Below are 19,014 nucleotides of genomic sequence, written 5' to 3'. Positions count from 1 at the left end.
GAGCGGCAATGATTTGCCACTGCAGTGTGAAGCTTAGGAAAGGTGGGAACTGATGGCTGTTTATTGCTCCGGCTCTAAACAAAGAGCCCTGGTAGCCTGGGTGTGATCAATCTTTCTCGCCAAAAGGTCTGACAGCTCCCTGCCCTAAGAACACGTTTAAACCATCCAACACTCCCTTAGATCATATATGGCCAGGAAGAGGACAGTCACTCTGTTGGGCTGTAGGGTGCGTTTTATTTTATTTTTTTTAATTAAGAAATGTCTGGATTTCCTCAGGAGCGCAAATCAAAGACACAATACCATTTTAAAAAAAATTGCACATATTTTGAAATATAAATTAACAACAAGCCTGATTTGGCTTTTTTTTTCGATTGCAAAATGGACTATGATGCAAAGCAAACTGAAAGAAGAGAAGGCTGGAGCTGTTTTTGTGTAGAAAACGAATGGAGGGGATTATTTTCAGAGCATCAATTGTTTGGTTGAGGTGAGTGGGTGTTGGCATTCAGCTCCTCAGTCTCATTGTCTATATATACCTTTCTCCTCGGTCAGACACCCCGCAGAGGAAATCTTTGACATCCTTGGATCCTAAAAATATTTATCTTTAATACACAGTCCATAACATTTGATGTGTGCTCATAAAACGTTGTTGTGTGTTGTTGAAGATGCGCCCTGCTCATGAAGCAGGTCTCGCAAATGGATAATTCTCTTTTATCGTATGCATTAAAGAGGATATATTATTATCATTCATACTATTCACATTAAATTAACGGAATATAACCTGTTATTGCTCTTTTTGTAATTTCGTCTTTAATCCTGTCATTTTCACGCATTTCGTTTCGTTACAATTCATTGAAGAATTGTCTATATTCAAACAATATATACGTCTCTGAGCGCTGGGGATTCCGGTTGTTACAAGATGGAAACAAAGGAAATGGTTTTACTAGACCTTGTTCTAAAAAGTGGAAAACGCTTGATATATTGCACTGCATGCTGGGAGTTGAGCATATTTCACTTTACACATTGCAACGAATTTTGATTTATGCTCCTCGGTGTTGACAGGAAGCCACTTTTTGCTGCTCGATGCGCGCCAAAGCAGACAAGAAGACGGTGTCTGGATGAGCTGTGAACACCAGAGCCTCGTTTCCCGTCTGTTGCGCACCGACAGGAGACATCTGGGAAACAAGCAGGCCAAACCTACGACCACAAGAGAAAACGTTTCAGTCCCTCTGCCAGCGCAAACATGTCTTATTATATGGTGAGTTCAATGCAAATACTTAACCGGAATCAACAACAACAATAATAATAATAATAAAAAGAATTGAACAAATCAGTGTGTGTATTTGTTTTTATTTTTTAATGGGGGGAAAATTATCATTTTCAAATCTACTCACATATATTTGTATTTTATAGATTGTATTTATAATATTATGTATGGTATAATGGAGTTGATGCATTTTTAATTAGCAATATTTAAAGGAACAACTAATGTGTTTATTGCTTCTGTTACATTATTATGCTCCATATCATAAATACAGTGTTATTGTAGTTTCCTCCCTGAGATACGACACTGGAAATAAAATGCAGTTATAACAAAACTGCAACGAATTTTGTCTGGAAAACACATTTGTGTGTGTGTGTGTGTGTGTGTGTGTGTGTGTGTGTGTGTGTGTGTGTGTGTGTGTGTGTGTGTGTGTGTGTGTGTGTGTGTGTGTGTGTGTGTGTGTGTGTGTGTGTGTGTGTGTGTTTGGGGAACAAAGGACATAATTTTTACATTATGGTTTTATTTATAGAGCCACATGGATTCATTGGACGATTTGACAGATACTAAAAAAAAAACATTGTTGCAACTGGATTTATATATAAGTATTGTATTAACTAGTCCATAGAGTACTTTTTGGTTTTTTGGGTTGTTTTTTCTTCAAATAACTACTAGCACAATTTGCGTAAGGTCTGCAGAAGAATACATAGCATTAACGACAAAACACTATGTTCGTAATAAAATGGTGAAAAAACTGATTCTGAAGACAGCGCACGTGTCTGAGCGATCACCTTCACAGATTACATTTACACCGTTATTGCTCATCCATCAGACGTTTGCGTAATTTCGACAACTAAGGAATACACGGACAATAATATGAACAGGTAAGTGAAAATTGAGAGTTTTCTTTTTAAAGTAATTTATTTCCCCAGAAATATAATTGCGCACGAATCCGTTGCGGCCTCTCGTGCTTCAGAGGTCAATAATATTTGAGTATCTGCGACCACAGCCGCACATTACGGAGTTTAACCTCACTTTCCACATGCGCTCTGGGATTCATCCAACACAACAGTGTTTGCAGAGAGGATAAGTGGATGAAACAGGCGCTCATGACCTGAACATCTGACTCGGGGCCTCTTCTGCCACGATGGTGACGTCATGAGGTTTGAAGTATGGAGGTCATGAAGGGTCACAACAAACCTGGCAACTTTCTGTATTTTTCCCCCCTCTGTTTGCACGGAAGATGTTGGGCACAGACGCAATAAACGCAGTGCCCATGAGCCAACTCACTGATGGTATAATATCACTGTTTATGTTTGAGGGTCAGAGGGAATATTGGTTGTTCTTGAAATATCCTTTCGGGTTTGTTTTTTTTTTACCCACAAAGGAATAGGAGACTTAATGACCTACATGTGGGTGACCTTTCTGTGAGGGGGGGAGGAGGGGAAGGGGTGAGGTGAAAAGGAGAGCAAGTGGGTGTGAGGAAGGATGGGAGGTTTTCTCTGTTTTTAAGTCTTCAAGTGTATTAGATGAAAATAAAAACGCATGGAAATCATTTCCCACTGGTGTTAATAAATGGTTTCTATTCTGTTTTATTCTATTTTATTCTATTCTCAAGATGCTAGGAACAATCTTTCTAACTTGACTATGACAAAAAACCCTCACAGAACCTCTACATGCCTTTTTAGACTTGACTAGCTCATAGCCTCGCTTTAATTAAGTGGACTCTAAAATAGCGGAATTAAACACTCGAATTCCCATTAAACGACTGGGTGTGGAATAAAGCGCAGATTGAACACAACAGGCAGTGATATTAGTGGGCTATATTGGTGAAAACCACACAAAAAGTGGTTGAAGGTCCTGCTGTGGGCGAGGGGGGGGGGGGGGGGGGGCGTGGTCTCAGTGTGCCAGTGAACGCGTCACGGCAGTTTTCCTTGCTGCTGCTTCCACCTGCTGGCGGCCAGACCGCAGCAGCCGCAACAGCGGGGCGCACAGCTTGGACACCACCACATTCTCACTTCTTCAAGAGAAACGTCTCAATCTCACAATGTATATCAACCAGGTGTATGTTTAGGATTGTTTTTTTGGGTTTTTTTTTTTTAGCTGTCCATTCCCACTCTGCGTCTGGAAGTGAAGCCATTGTGGACCGTCTGTGCTGTTGTCCCCCATGAGCTGCTCGCTCAAAACAAGCGGATGTTTCCGCACCGAGACAATTTAATTGTTGCTAGACGGTTGTAAAGTAATTAGACGTTTTTTAGGACAGACCCATTTGCGCTCATGCCAAATCCTCCGCACCCCCCCCCCCCCCCCTAACCCGGCGCGCACATGTGCTTGTGGCGTCGCCCCCGCGCCTCGGGCGTGTCCTCCAAGTAATATCACATATTTAACTGTTTGCCGGAGCCTCATCAGAAATGCTGCTTTAACTGCTGTCACAGAACCTCTACATGCTTTTCAGCTTTCGCACCTTATAAACAGCTGAGGCCGTGTTTGTGGTTCATTGCAGAGGGCATCCAGTCTGGTTACTGGGCGATCAAAGGCCGAACACCTCCCATAAATATCTGTAAATATACAGATGCGGTGAGTTCAACAATTAAAACAAAATTATGTATAAACCCTCCAACGTGTTCTGCTTCTGCCTCCGTTTGCTCTCACTTTTTTACGACTCTGCCCATAAAATGTAACATCGTTCGGGTGTTGTTTTTTAACGGACACTGCGGTTTTCATTGTCTGGGAAAGCTTTAGTTCAAATTGAGGATATGAGATGTAATTGTTGATAGTTTTTTTTCCACCCCAAAAAATTTCAGGATTATTTTTTAGCTGAATCCACATACCCGTCCATACACCAGTCTATTGGAAAATTTAAAAACAAAACAAAATGAAATTGGTCGCACTTCACCTTGAGAACGTTGTCAAACAGTAATTAAGATTTTTTTTTTTAAATAAACAAGCAAATATATGATAAATTATGAAATGTAAAGACTTAAAGGCTTTTACAAATGCTTTCAAAGCTGCGGGATGTGGGGGGTTTAATTGTTTGTGTCATAAAACTCAATGGCTGCAAAGCAGAACATGTAGTGGAAGTGTTTCGTTGTTGTCCATTTTAAATTTCTCAGATTTTTTCTATAATTAAGCGTATAATACAAACAGATAATTAATTTAAATAACAATTCAGCTATCCCTTTTTGAGACAAATGTATGGGATATTTAAGAATAAACAAAATGTTGAAAAACAAAATCATAGCATTTTGTTTTCTCATAAAACGACACATTTTATTGTTGCAGCTTAGGAAAAAAAAAATAACACTGAAAACACACGGTCACTGTCTTTCTGTGCAATACAAACTACACTTTATTGTTACTTGAAATTAAGAAGTATACGAGGTATTAACGTGTGCGCAGTGGTTTCCCCCCCACAAATGCATCAAAACAATCTAACAGTTAGAAAACATTTAAAGTTGCAAAAAACAATAATTTAAACAATGCAAATAGGTAGCAGAAGGACATTCAGGTAGTCAAGGATCATTTCATGCAAATAACAAATGGCCTAAGTTGGACTATCTGTGCGCGCTAAGTACAACATCTAATATTCTGACCAGACATTTTCTTTATCTTTTTTTGTCCTCTCACAAACATTACACACAATAGTATGAAGGAAAAAAAACAAACATCCAGCATCGCTTTAACAACATTAACTTTACAACAACATGTGTAACAGGTTAGGAATATTAAGGAGACCCCCCCCCCCCCTCCTCCTCCTCCTCCCCTCCTCCCCCTACTCTCTTATCCACCATCCGTCCAAACCGAGTTAACTGTCTCTCCTCCGGTCTTTGTTTTCTTTCTTCATCTTCATCCTGCGGTTCTGAAACCAGATTTTCACTTGTCTCTCGGTCAAATTCAGGACTCTGGCTATCTCGTATCTACGGTCCCGGGGGAGGTACATGTTAAACAGAAACTCCTTTTCCAGTTCGAGGATCTGGTGTTTAGTGTATGGACAGCGCTTTTTTCTGGAGGGTTTTGCGTGAAGCCAGTTGGATGACGGGTTATCTGGAGACAGGGGATCAAAAATGTTGAGACAGGAGAGTTAATGTCCTCAGAGTAGATTAGAAATTGAAAACAAAGCATTTTCTTTTGAGGGGGGGGGGGGGGGGGGGGGGGGATTTTAGTCTGCACTAAGGAATGTGGCTATTAGGGGAAACTAGTCACGCTAAACATGTTTTTTTTTCTCCCACAGTGCATTGCAGCATTCGTAATGGAGAATGTTCACATTTTATTATGGCAAATTGTGTTGAGAGGTTCTACACTCTCTCCAACCCAAATGTGTAATGCCATGATAATTATACTAAAGCCAAAAACACCAATTACGCACTTTTAAGACCATTTCACCTCATCCTCAAGCAATTACATGCTGCTTACGCCACACGAATCAGTCCAAAACACGGGCATAATGCAATAACACTTCATAACCTACTTGCATGATTCTCCCTCTTCTCCTCTCCTGCTGCGTTTTCGTCAGTGGCTTTCGTGGCTGAGCTTTCGCAGGGAATCTCCGGAAGGGACGCTCCGTTTTCAATGTCAGACAAAAGAGGTGTGTGTGTATCCAAAGTCGTACATTCGGCACTCCCAATCAGAGGCTCAGGTTTGATCTCATAATGCATGGCTGTCGATGGTAATCCCGTCAAACACAGGGACGCAGAGACCGGGTCCAACGCCCAGGAGCGCGTAAACATGCCATCGCTGTCCCCGCTTGTATAATGGTGATGAATGTAAGTCGGGGCTGTGGTGTTTGGCGGGTGGGAAGGGATGGTACTCCACGATCCACCAAATATAGACGATTTCGCCTGCAAAGGGCAAGACTCCTGTCCGCCATATTCGGTGACCACAGCCTGCTCCACCCCTGCAGCTGATGAGTACCTCGGTGCCATATCTTCCTGCTCGGGAAGAATGCGCGAGTCAACGTAATAACTGGTTCCCAACGTCGACATTGCAAAGAAAAAAAAAAAGCAAAGGTTTAAAAAAAAAAAAAACAACAACAAAAAAACCACAATGCGTCACTGTCCTGCGGTGTTTGGAAAAGCCGTCTTCATTGCATGATAAGGTGCTGCTTTCGTTCACCAGCAAGGAGCTCAATGCGTCCAGTAAGTTGAACCTTGCCCAAGACTGGATAGGGCGCCCCAAACACGTGACCGTGGGACAGAACAATAAATAATAAATCAGCCGACTCCTCAGCTAAACGGCCACCATTTTCCCCACCATATTTTAATAGCAAATCCCCGCGCCTTTATTGGGAAATATTTGTGTTTTTATAAGCAATAAACGTTATGATTTTTGTCAGGCGATCTTATGTGAGTGCAATCGAACACGGTTGAGACTCGGAGGCTGGGAGGGGGGGGGGGGGGGGGGGGGTGGATGGAGGGTATATTACTTTAACTCGTCCATTTGTGAAATCATCACACAGTATCTTCCCTTTAAAAGTGTATCTACATAAAACCCTAATGGGTGTTATTAATCCTCCAAAATAAAAAGGCTTGTAATAATTTAACGACCTATAATTATAAAACTCTTTTCTTTGGGAAAAAAAAAATCTGGTGACTGATATTAAAAAATATATCAAGACCTTCTATTCTTTTATGTAGCGAAGATGTCATTGAATTGTGGATTTCCTTTTTATTTTTATTTTACACAATCTGAATATCTGGGGACAGATTCCTGGGTCCACTTTGAAGGCAACCCTTAACGGAAAGTGGGGTGAGGTTATTTGGGTGCTATATAACAGTCCGTTTTTATCACGGGCAATTGGGTTGTTTTTCTTAAGGTTACAACCTGGCTGTCTAAGCTAAATATCACCAATAAAGCTCAGCCTTTGTGTCTTTTCTCTGGCGCAAGCAGACGCATCCGGCATTTCGAGGCAACTGGCAGACTGCAATGATCATAACCGAGGCCTTGTCTGCCCTTCTCTCTCTCTCTCTCGCTCTCTCTCTCTCTCTCTCTCTCTCTCTCTCTCCCCTCTCTCCTCCTGGACAAGTCTTAATCCCTTCATTTCCCAGCCTGCGTTCTCACTTCCTGCTGTTGGGATCACACACGCGTCCCAAATCTTGAATTAAGAACAACATGAACTCGTTGTATCTCAGCAAAAAAAAAAAAAAAAAAAATTCCAGAGAGTGCTATGACTTCATTTGATAATTTAAAACAAATACTTAGAAATAAATACAAAAAAAAATAAAAATTCTCAGAAGCATTCTTTTTACGCACGTCAATAAAAGGTTATGGCACTTTTTGGAATACTTATTTTTATGTGCTTGAAGGAGCCTGAGTCTAATTATTAATAAATGCAATCAGTAATTAAGAGTGATTCACTTTTCATGACGCGACGAGTTTTACTGAGGTAATCAAGGCAGTTTCGTGTTGTGGGAGAAATAATATAGCCCAACAACATGAGACTACCTAAACCACTCAACAGCCCGATCTCCTCTTCAGGGTTGTTGTTGTTTGTTTTTTTTAAGGTGTTTTGTTGGAATACAAATTATATCGTTAATCGGTGCAAATTTTTTTTATAGAAACCATTATAGCAAAAGGCGCAGGAGACAGTGAGTCGACATTTATAAGGCTAAAAAAAACTGCAATCCTTTTCATGCGCAGTAATTTCTATAAGGTTTTTTGACAAATATAAAAAAAAAATTGCCATTCAAATAATCCATTTTAACATTTAAAAAGTCTAACCAGTGTTCCCTATAGATTTGTCCAACAAGGCACAATATAACCATATTTAGATGAAAGTAGAGCGAATTAAAACTCTGCACCATTTTTTTTTTTTGTCTGCGTCCTACATTAACGTCGGATGTCAAGGACAAACAGGAGCTTCGAGTGCACAGCAGCCGCAAATCTATTAGTGCCCCGAAACTATCGAGGACATAATCCACTGTACTGCTGCAACAATATTTACTGTGCGCAGAGCGGACCCGGTCCAAACTCAAAGACATTTGCACTGTACTTGTGCCAGCTTCAGGATTTAAACACCACGCAGCTCTTAAGTCTGTCTGAGTGAATGAAATAAGAAGTCTGCAGTCGCAGGGATCGTTTTATTAATTTGACCAGCAAAGAAAAATGTGCAAATATTCATGAGACCTCTTGGGTTCTTTAGCTGTCACGTGAAGGCCTTAACATGGAACTGTAACACAAGTATACCAAGGGGTTTCGTCCAGCATGCAAATTCCAATGGTTCACTCAGGTTGAATATACAATATGTACAAAGCCTGACGCTATGAAACATTGTGGTCACATTCTGAACATTATTTAAATGGATCAACGTTACAAATGTAACTATTTATAAATACAAATCCACGACAACAACAAAAAAATAAAAAAAAAAGAAGAAGAATCCGACATGAAAAACAAATCATTTTTCGAAGGAACAACAATCAATAAGTTATAGCAGTAGGGTCCTATTTTCCATGGACATTCTCACAGTTGTGGTGGGTGAGTGGGGTGGGTGGAGGGGGGCTCTGCACAGGCGTCCTTGCCATGGATGGAGGAGGGCGCCAAGAACACAGACAGTCTCATGAGAAACTGAAGTTGCTGGAGAGCTCCCGGATCCTGTTCTCTCGACTCATTTTTTTCAGTTTCATCCTCCTGTTCTGGAACCAGATTTTGACTTGCCTGTCAGTGAGGTGCACACTGCGGCTGATCTCAAGGCGACGCTCTCTAGTCAAGTACATGTTGAAGAGAAACTCCTTCTCCAGCTCCAGAGTCTGGTGCTTGGTGTAGGGGCAGCGCTTCTTTCGACCACTCTTTGCTGTGAGCCAGTTGGCCGTACTTTCCATTTTTCCATCTCCTACAAATGAAAAAAAAACAAAAAACATAAATATAAATGGAGCAGGTTATTCGACAACAGGTGTGGCAAACACCATAAAATCAGGCTTTGTGTGGAAGTCAACGCTAAACACGCTCAAACCCCATTAAATCATAAAACTTATAACAACCAAATCTAAATGAACTATAATCCAGGGATTTACATTTGCGGCAAATGTTGAAGGTGACACCAGCCAGACTAAAAAGGCTAGTAGATTGTAAACTATTTGTGTCCTACTCCATCCTAAATTATATTTCATGCACAAGCAAATACACAAGTGACTACTCTATATTGCGGCAAATCAGCATTTTACCAGAAACTGATTTTGCCCCGTTAAGTTGCGTTAACTGCAGCTGCCTGTAGCCAACTGCACCTTTATTAAGACATAAAACACAGCTGCATAGTTTGCTGAAAGTAGCTTGTAACAAGGCCTGCCTTTGATGGTTGGACACGTGAAATCAGAGCCGTCCACAACACAAGTATAGACAGATTGGCCTTACATCGGCCTTGCTGATACAAAATACAAAATACAAAATACAAAAAAAAACCAAACCGTTATAGCTATTTGGGTTTTTTTTGGACGTGTGATAATTTTTAGTTATCCTGTGTCAAATGTATTGTTTCTATTTTGAATAAATGGTGCGCTTTGCTTATATAGAAACAACCGTGTCAACACTATAGCACGCATCCTCGCCTCTGATTGGTTCAATCACATTCAATTTCGCCTCGTGTCCGGTAAACCGGTAAATACCAGACAGGCACAGAAGTGTGAATAAATGCTGAGCTTAAAAAGAAAAAGGAAAAAAAAGCCCCAGCCTTGAGCGTTCCCTAAGCATGATTGTACAGTTGGAAATCACTACTTGCAGAACAATAGACGCATGAAAATGCAGCTTCGCACCACATTTTCTACCGTGAGCTCTTCACCTTTAACGGGCTTTTCTGGACACTCCGCACCGCATGTCTCGGCTGGCTCGGGGGAGGACGAGCCCTCCGAGGAGAGGCGGCTGTCCTCGTCCCTGGCCGGGGCGCAGGGCGCAGAGACAGGCGCCTCCTCGTGGCTCTCCGCGCGCTCCGGCTCCGCGGCGGCGGAGGACGGTGGCTGCGACGGCTGGCTGTCCAGGCGGGCGGGTCGCTGCAGACTGAAGTGATTCATGTTTGGCTGGACGTCATGATAGAGCCGGGAGGACGCGTACGTCTGAGACAGACGGAAGTAGCCGGGGACCGGCACGGTGCTGCCGGTGACGGGGCACGACGCAGCCGAGTAGGATATGTCATCTACCGTGGCTCCTTTGGAACATTTGTCAGACTCATAGAGGCAATATGCGCTCTCCTCCTTTATGCTCGGCGAGAAGGAACACTGAGCCATATGCTGGGCGCCCTGCTGGTCCACCCGGCACGATCTCGACGTCTCCAGCCACGTTTCCATCCCTTGCACATACGGAGCAGAAGACGGGATCACGCTTTGGGTGGACGGCTCGTTGCGTTTACCGATCCCCGGGAAACAGGCGCCTCCGGAGAGTCCATATGAATATTCCGACGCCGGTGGCAGATACACGCTGTTACTTTGGTAATAAGAACCACTGTCGGTTCTCACGTTGATTAAAGAGTCCACGAAAAACGAGTTTCCAGCCTGGTTGTTGGGGCATGTCATCGTTGTGGTATAATTTGACGGAGGATGAAGATAGCCCTTTCTGGCTGACATTTCTTGTGCAAAACATTGCTGAATAATTACTGATACTCACGCTTCTCACTGTAGCCTGTAGCCAATTAAAACACCAGGCGACTACAGACTCCTCCCAGTCCAAGCAGGCATACTCCACTCTGCCGTATATTTTGTTTTAGGCTAAGTAAAGAGAAAACTGTGAGGGTAAAGTGGCGCATCAGAGGGTCTTCAAGTCAAATATTTAAATCTCCTTTTGATATTTCTCCATCGGCCATCTGCAGGTCTGCTGCTCCACATGTAAATGTTCACCACAACAACAACAACAACCCCAATTCGACAACGCCAGTTGTTGAAAGCTGTCTTTTACAATTATGTACAATGCATAGCTTTATGGCCAGTTTTACAACACTGTAAAAATGAAGGGTTCTGGAGGAGCCTGAGAGAAACTCGAGGCGTATCAAAAGATCCAGAATGTCCTGAGTGACTCTCTTGCCGAGGGACTGCTAACCTTTCCCGTGCTGCTCTAATGATTATTATTGGCCTCTATACTTTTAAAATTCCTCCTGGACTGTCCAACAGCAGAGTCGACGATATTTCATCTTGTCGCATTGCTGCTCCCTGCCAATACAAAGTCACTTCTCTCAGAGCCATCGAGCTTATCTAATTGCGGCGTGGATATTGTGGGCGCAAAAAGCCACGATTGCGTCCAGACAACTTTTATAGCGAAAGTATAAAGGTGACACGCAGGCACAGTGAAGCGCCGCGGCTGAATACCCTGGAGCTACATTTTCTTAATGATCGTCTAATTTTTTGGCAAGACTGCACAGAAACTAGCTCGTTTCTGATTAGATTACATTAGGACTGGTTAATTTTGCTATATTGTCCTCGAAGAACCGCAATGGACAGAAAGAGATTCCTATATTACGCATTTGCTTTACGCATTTTTTTCTCTCTCTCCCGACACCACACACCCTTTAAGAGGCTGCATGCCGAGAGTTTACGTCATCTTGAATTGAGTTGAAATCTTAAATTAATTTAATAAAAAATAATGGTATTAGAAAAAACATTCCCCTTTATCCTATTGTAGTGTGTATTTTCATAATGTATTTTATTTAACTTCATTAGGTGCTTTGTTTTTATGAAAATGCAAAACTATATTTATCCAAATCCATTTGTAATGATACTTTATTTTACGCAAAATTATTCCATTTCTATGTTCAATTTTGCACACAACTACGCCTTACAAGTAATAAATACAAACATGACAATATCTTTTTCTTTTCTTTTTTTTAATCGAAGAGACAAACACAAATCACTGACCTGCAGAGCAGCATTTAAAAACAAGAAATATACGAACACAGGCCTCTTTTAAATACGACCAGGGCTAGAGGATTACAGCCAACACAGGCCTACAGATTTAGGTCAGCCTAAAACGTGTCTGAAGGTGGGGTTTGCACTAAAATACAACATCGGTTACGTCCATCTTCACTTTAAGTCTGGAGCCATAAAGTCTAGAAATCAGTGCTGCAGTTTATGTACAGCCATTTAATATGGCGTCAAACCTGCAGCAGTCTCGCTGCAATGAATCAGAATAACCATTAACCCCACCGGATTATTTCCTGTCATGTTTCATTGTTTGCTATGGGTCAGATGTCCTTTAATTATCAGGCCCCTAACAATATTCTCACATTACATTATTAATCATATAAATCGAGTGTTGCACATTTGATTTTATTCCAAAGACGCATGATTTGAATTTAAATCCTCACAGTTTCATCCAATGTTTTACGTGTGTGTTCACCAGCGAGTACACACAATAACACACAAGGTCACACACACACACACACACACACACACACACACACACACACACACACACACACACACACACACACACACACACACACACACACGAGGATGAATTCAACTTTCCATTTTTAATGTTTAGGTTTTCCTCAGCCCGGCCATGCCACGTAAATCAAAATTAGACTACATAAATGATGCATAACCTACCTTTGAAACGGTTGGATGACTATAACAAATATTGGGCTGTAAAATACCTGAGATATGCAGACTTAATGCAAAGTTTATTTCTCAGTCTATGTCTCCGAGTTAGTTGCACAACCCGAGAATCCACAACTAAATCTGAAGTCCGAAGCAAACAACTGCCTCGTTTTGTTCTGGCAATTTTCCAGCAATCCTCTCATGATTCATTGTGCACAATGAGAAACAGCAACCTACAGATTAGTGACTTACAGATGGAAATGATCCGGGACATTGAGAGATTTAAAAATAAACAACAAAAACAAAGAAAAGTCTTATGAAGTCAAATAAAAAAATAAAAAAAAAAAAAAAGAAATTCTGCACACGACAATATTGCTGTGCCTACCTTTGTGAATTCCCGAGATGGTGATATATTTTAAAGCGGCTTGAACGGCGAGTCAAACTTCTTTTATATCTCAATTCACGGCATTGACATTGATCTGAGGAGCGCCACCCAGTGGCCACAGGTGGTAGACAAACGCCTGCAAACACAACACAGGGCAAGAATATTCCTGCCACTGTAAGATGCTGAAAGAAATGACGCAGGAAGGGTCCGTGAACACAACTTTCAATGCTTCCAGCCGTTGTTTTGCAGCCCCTTAGTCACAGTTAATAACCTTGGTCTCAGACGCTTTATTGCACTACACTCCAAATGCTCCAGACGAATCCGCGTTTTATGGCCAAGTTACTGGAGCAACTGGGAGGATGTGCAGCAATCAAAGCGGAATTCCTGGGAGCCTCACAGGATGCACAGTATAAGGAAGGCACAAGGACCCCTATTAGCTTATGACAGGCCATTCAAGCTCTTCTCAAGAGCCTGGCGGTGGATATAAAGCCACCTGAAACCAACTTTTACATTTTTTTTTTTATCTCCCGTTTCCTTCATTTGCAAGTTAACACGCTTCTTCATAAAGTGACTTTATTGCTTTGCTCATAAGATTGGTGTAAGGTTTTTTTTTGTTTGTTTGCATTAAACCTCTTTAGATGATGAATAAATGATGGGTTTGTGGTGGCTGAGTTAATGATGGAAGGCTCTGCATTTGTCTTTATTCATCTCAGTGGGTCAAGATTCAACTTTCATGGGAGCGCATATCATTCAGATTCACCTAGTTTGAGAAGACGAGTGTGTTGGATGCAAACGCGTGTAAAAACTCCAACAGTCGTGTTAAGTTTAAAAAGAAAAATCAGCCAACGCACACTACAACCCCCTCAAGAAATGAATCAACCCTTTGTAATGGATATCAAAAAAATAGCTTCAGCAGATCCTATTTCCAGCCATTAAGGAATAAAACGCATCAGACATAGATCTCACGCATCTGATACAGTCCACGTGCTGGCATATAAAACAGAATATGGGATTATGTTTCATTTGGGGATTTGGTTCTTTTACCAGCGGTTTGCCCTTTGGATGAAGTTGGGGAATAATCCAACTTTACGGCGAAGATCTCAACAAAGCGCTTGTGTTGGGGGCGAGACACAGATGTTAAATATCACAGTCTTACATATAAATGCAAGAGAAGAGCGAACTGTCTCTGTGTGGGATTATAACTTAACTCATTTCATAACCATGCGGTTCTGACCAGTATTGTCGAGGCTGCAGCATCATGACGAGTCTCCAAATTACGCAAAAAAGGGTCATCGAAGATGTATTTGCGCAATGACAAAGGAAATACATTTCCAATCGTACATTTCATGTTCAAATTTCTTTTTTGAAAAGATACATGTGCGTGCATAAACTGGAGAAAGAAAGTGTCATTAGATGTTGGACATACATAAAAAAAAAAATACCAGAAAAGCGTGTAAGTGCGCAAAACTGGGAAGTAAAGTTTAATTTTGTGGGAAAGTCGTGGGTTGTTTTTTTTTTTTTTTTGAGAAGGCAGTACACACGTTTCTGTGTGTTATTAAATAATATAAAGAAAATTCAAAGACACGTCTGGTTTTCTGCGTAAACACAACATACATACAACACATTTTAAAATGTGGAAAATAGCTGTCAGGTAGAATAATGTAGGGTAGAGTATAATAATAATAATAATAATAATAATAATAATAATAATAATAATAATAATAATAATAATAATAATAATAATGGATTGGCACATTAAAACCTGTCATCTCGTCCAGGTAATGATAATGGTGTGGATGCGTCTCAATGAGCTGCAGTCTTTGTTCAGTTTTTGTTTTGTTTTGTTTTTTATAGGAGGGGGTTCGTGGTGTAGTACTGTAAACGGTCTCTGTTCAGTTTCTTCTCCTTCATCCTCCTGTTCTGAAACCAAATTTTGACCTGGCGGTCTGTCAGATTGAGCATCCGTGAGAGCTGCAGGCGCTTCTCCTTGTTGATGTAAACGCTGAAAAAGAATTCCCTCTCCAGTTCCCTGATCTGATACTTGGAGTATGGACATCTCTTCTTGCGCGTCCTCTGCCCGTCTGCAAAACAAAGTTCACATATTATAAACACGCACACGTTGTATGGTAGCATGAAATCATTTGTCGCTTTGAAGCAGTGGTGGTGGTCTTTGGAGTTCAAGTGTCCCCCCTCTCCTCTCAGGCCCTACAGGACCCACATTTGTAAACAAAGACTGGGCTTGATGGTGGAACATGTTGGGCATGAGGGATGGCGTGTCGGAAGTTGTGAAAACTTAGTAAAAAAAAAAAAAGAAATCTGTAAAACCATACTTGGGGTTTAAGAGTTTGGGCGTGGGCCTAACCCAAACATGGGGGATCATGTATCTGATACGCTTTGAGTGTCCGTTTTTTATTTCACCCGGGATGTAAGAGATGTTGTTTTAGTCTTAGTGGAGCAAATTCCGTCACGGAAAAACAGTTGTTGGATTAAATCCCTGCAAATCCAGTGAATGTGTAAATATTTATCTTAGGAAGCTGGGTTAAAACTGAAATCTTTGGAGGAAATGCTCCAGCATGAATAAATCAAAAGCTAAATGAAAAAAACCCAACAAAAAACAAAACTAAACACATTAGACGTGATGAACGAATTCACACAGACATAAATGTGGCGCATGGCTGAGAGGGAAATGTTTACATTGTCATTTTACTGACATTTAAGTAAAAACAAATACAATAGCAGGGTCATCATACAGGCAGACAGATGAAGATTAAAGTGTAGATCCTGTTTGAAATCTTCAAGACAAGCTTAACGCCAAAGTCTTCACGGCCAATTTCAATCCCAAGCACGTGATCTTGCAGTTTATAACATAGTTTTGTTATAGGGTAAATCTGCAGGCCCTCCATAAACCTTACGTGCTTATAAAAGTGCATATAAAAGGATTTAAGAGATTTTTTTTTTTTTTTTTGCTGCGTGCATTAAGCAGGTCGACTCACTGCTGCTCTTGCTCTGCTTCTCCTCGCTGTGTCCGGAGGAAGACTTGGGGCTGCAGCTCTCCGCCGTGTCGGAGCCCGGGTGCGCGGCAGCGGGGCTCGCCTTGGCGTGTCTGTCCGTCTCGGCCGCCGGTTGTGCCGTGGGTGTTGCCGCGCCGCTGTTCTCCGCGCTCCCGTACGCCGTGTCGAAGAACTGGTCGAACGCCTGCGGAAGGACCCCGTTCCTGCCCACGGTGCCGTAGAAGCCGTGCGTCGGGTTGGAGGAGCCGCTGGCGCCGGAGCCGCTTTTCACCAGGATCTCTCCCCCGCGAGAGGTCGGGCTCGTCCAGCTGTCCCTGTGCACGATGTCCTCAGCGTAGCAATGCGATAGGCTCCCCCTGCTGTGGTGCCATTTACTTGAAGTATCAATGCCATAGTCTCTGAAAGCCACATCTCTGACGGACGGGACCTGTGGCAGCGCGGAGGACTGGTAGGAGTAGGTCATGGGGCAAGAGGACTGGCTCTGGGTTAAATAGTGAGGGAGACCCGGGAAGTCCGCTCCGGAGACGTAGTAAGTGCAGCTCGGTAAATACATGTTGGAGCCAGAAATCCGCTCATCAAAATCCATATTCTGCTGCGAGAACCTACTGTAATAATCCTCGCATAGTTCCTCCGCGACGCTGCGCCCCAGTCACTTTGAGGCAGACTGCTGGAGCAGAAATCCTTAGACGTACAAGCTGACGTGGGGATCCATCTCTATCCATTCCTGAGGGCCAAAGCCATGTGACCACTGGCACAAAATGACAGATAGCCTACGTCTCGACGTGTAGGCTCGAGTCAAAGAGTTTATAAAGTAGACCTTTGCCCGCATACAGGGATACTGAAAGGCAACTTTTGCTCAGGAACGTTTTCAAGAGTTTTTGAAGCAGCTTTGAATGTGGATTTTCTCTCGGGATCTTCCTGTCTGTCCATGTCTGTGACTGTTGTTGTTAAAATTATCATATTACACGGTGGGAAAAGGGCTGAGAAGTGTATTCAATTTCACTCCAAGCTGCTTAACCTGGAATTTATGCTGATACGTTTTTTTTTTTTTAGACCTAACCCTCAAACTTAACCCTCACCTTAACCTCCGCGGACAACATCTGACCACTTTTAAAGATTAATAACACTTTTCTTCCCCACCATGAAAGCAACGACTTTGCTTTTCATTCAAGTTTCAGACTTTGTGGCTCAGATGACGACCAGAGCAGAACCGTTGTCAAACTTGAGACTTCACCATAATACACAGGCAAAACTTTTATTTGCGAGATATTTGACTTAGAATTGTTTTAATTGCCCGGCCACACAAACGTTATGAATCCGCCATGTGACCAAGACCATTTAATATAGTTACTGGGTTATATTTAGAGCAATCTAAGTGCACAAGTGGTGGAGCGAAGTGAGTCATACTGCACTTTTGTCAGGCACCAGTCTCGGTTCGTACCGAGAAACAAAAAGACAATAGATTGTAAAGTGAGGCTCGTTTATCCCCTCCTCATTGTTGCTGTGCATTTGTTTCCATCGGGATTGTGGGGATCACTCAATCATGCCAAGTCGAGGCTGTTGCATTACTCTTATATATATATATATGTATATGATCACATGCGTGCCAACCTGTGTGTTTTTTTTTTACGCAAAGAAAGCTTCTGTTTTGAAGGTGTGAACTTGTGCGTAATGACGCTCAGACGCTGCGTTCAGCAGGATTCCCTGTGCACAGAAATAAAGTTTCGGTGTAAAATTAGAAGAAGGTCAGGAGCACTGTCGTTGAAGTTCACGCGAGGATAATCCGCCGATGGTTTCTTGGTGAAACAGGCATTAATGGAGACGTAAATGTGCCTGTTCACGAGCTATGAAAAATAGAAGTATTTGCCGAAGGGGCTCCATGTCTTTGTGTCGCCTGTTCTCTCTTTGCAACGCCCAATATAAACCTTTGGACACGGGCTATTTCCCACAGCCCAATCCATTTTCATTTGTCATCACCGTCGAGTATAAGTGGGCACATGTGTCACATATCACTAATCCTGTTATGCAGCCAATTTTGGAATTTAGTCGAAATTCACGTTTTGCACATCAAAGCCCGGGAATTTGTCATCTGCAGGGAAGCATTAGGAGACTGTAATATTTCACTCTGGCCAAGTGCTTGGCTGCTTGACTTCAAGGGAGTGACCTTCACTCATTGTGTGGGTTATTACTGTGAAAGTACTATTCTTTTATTGACGAAAGTAGTAGTGAATGGCGATATGTAAGCAGCATGCGCGCACCCGGTTATTACATGTATTTATTTATTTTTAACTTGCAGTTTTTGAAGAATTGCACCTACACAAAATAGATTCAAAGCTTATGAAGCCCAGAAATGTACTTTTCTAGGAAAGAAATGGACCATTTCGCTGATTGTGAGAACCACACTATAATCCTCAGTAGAGGATTAAAAACAGTGACAGGATATTTATATTTATAAACACTATAATAACGTTTGATTGATTTATTTTGGATGTTTTAATTTCAGAGGATCAGTTCGAAGTGTTGTGAAAACGACGTCTCTACTCCCATAATCCATGAAACCAATATATGATAGATTTTTTTCTAAATTGGCTCATGGCCCACATATAATGTAGATGGAGGCCACGTGTGGCCCGCGGGCCGCCAGTCACCCACGTCTGCTGTAGGAGGAGTGAACCATAGGCATGCGAGCAACACAAAGGAACGACTAATCTCTCTCTCGGCTTATGTAAATGTTTATCTATATGAATAAACTATAGGCTGCCTAAAAACGCAATTTTAACTGAAAACAGTTGGATATATGTATATTTTTTCAAATGCACGTGGCCTAAATCATGTAAATCGCTTTAT

General features: G+C 41.9%; 3 protein-coding genes across 3 annotated transcripts; all 3 read right to left on the bottom strand.

Moving 5' to 3' along the window:
• Window positions 1–5,048: 5,048 nt before the first annotated feature.
• hoxa9b (homeobox A9b) lies at window positions 5,049–6,490 on the bottom strand. The gene is made up of 2 exons (XM_080500444.1): window positions 5,727–6,490; window positions 5,049–5,302 (listed from the first exon to the last, which is right to left on the bottom strand). Exons 1-2 carry the CDS (start codon window positions 6,238–6,240, stop codon window positions 5,064–5,066), a joined length of 753 nt encoding a protein of 250 aa, XP_080356570.1. The 5' UTR covers window positions 6,241–6,490; the 3' UTR covers window positions 5,049–5,063.
• A 1,830-nt stretch (window positions 6,491–8,320) lies between these two features.
• Window positions 8,321–10,806, bottom strand: hoxa10b (homeobox A10b; the record flags this gene model as incomplete). The annotated part of the gene is made up of 2 exons (XM_080501223.1): window positions 8,321–9,086; window positions 10,029–10,806. The coding sequence occupies 2 exons, from the start codon at window positions 10,804–10,806 to the stop codon at window positions 8,812–8,814; spliced, it is 1,053 nt and encodes a 350-aa protein (XP_080357349.1). The 3' UTR covers window positions 8,321–8,811.
• A 3,634-nt stretch (window positions 10,807–14,440) lies between these two features.
• Window positions 14,441–16,889, bottom strand: hoxa11b (homeobox A11b; the record flags this gene model as incomplete). Its single annotated transcript, XM_080501224.1, is given in 4 exon segments — window positions 14,441–15,237; window positions 16,150–16,773; window positions 16,776–16,874; window positions 16,877–16,889. Coding segments are annotated over 4 exon segments (969 nt in total). The 3' UTR covers window positions 14,441–15,004.
• Window positions 16,890–19,014: the final 2,125 nt, after the last annotated feature.

The sequence above is a fragment of the Blennius ocellaris genome, assembly GCF_963422515.1.
Source record: "Blennius ocellaris genome assembly, chromosome: 8".
NCBI classification, from domain to species: domain Eukaryota; kingdom Metazoa; phylum Chordata; class Actinopteri; order Blenniiformes; family Blenniidae; genus Blennius; species Blennius ocellaris.
Note: the sequence above shows the minus strand (reverse complement) of the source record. Positions and strands in the feature narration are given on the sequence as shown.

What these genes read in the sequence shown, in the direction of transcription:
- hoxa9b (XM_080500444.1), bottom strand. Translation starts at nt 6,240, where the DNA reads ATGTCGACGTTGGGAACCAGTTATTACGTTGACTCGCGCATTCTTCCC. An exon ending in GAAGAGGGAGAATCATGCAA is followed by an intron (nt 5,303 to 5,726) that starts GTAGGTTATGAA and finishes CCCTGTCTCCAG; the next exon opens with ATAACCCGTCATCCAACTGG.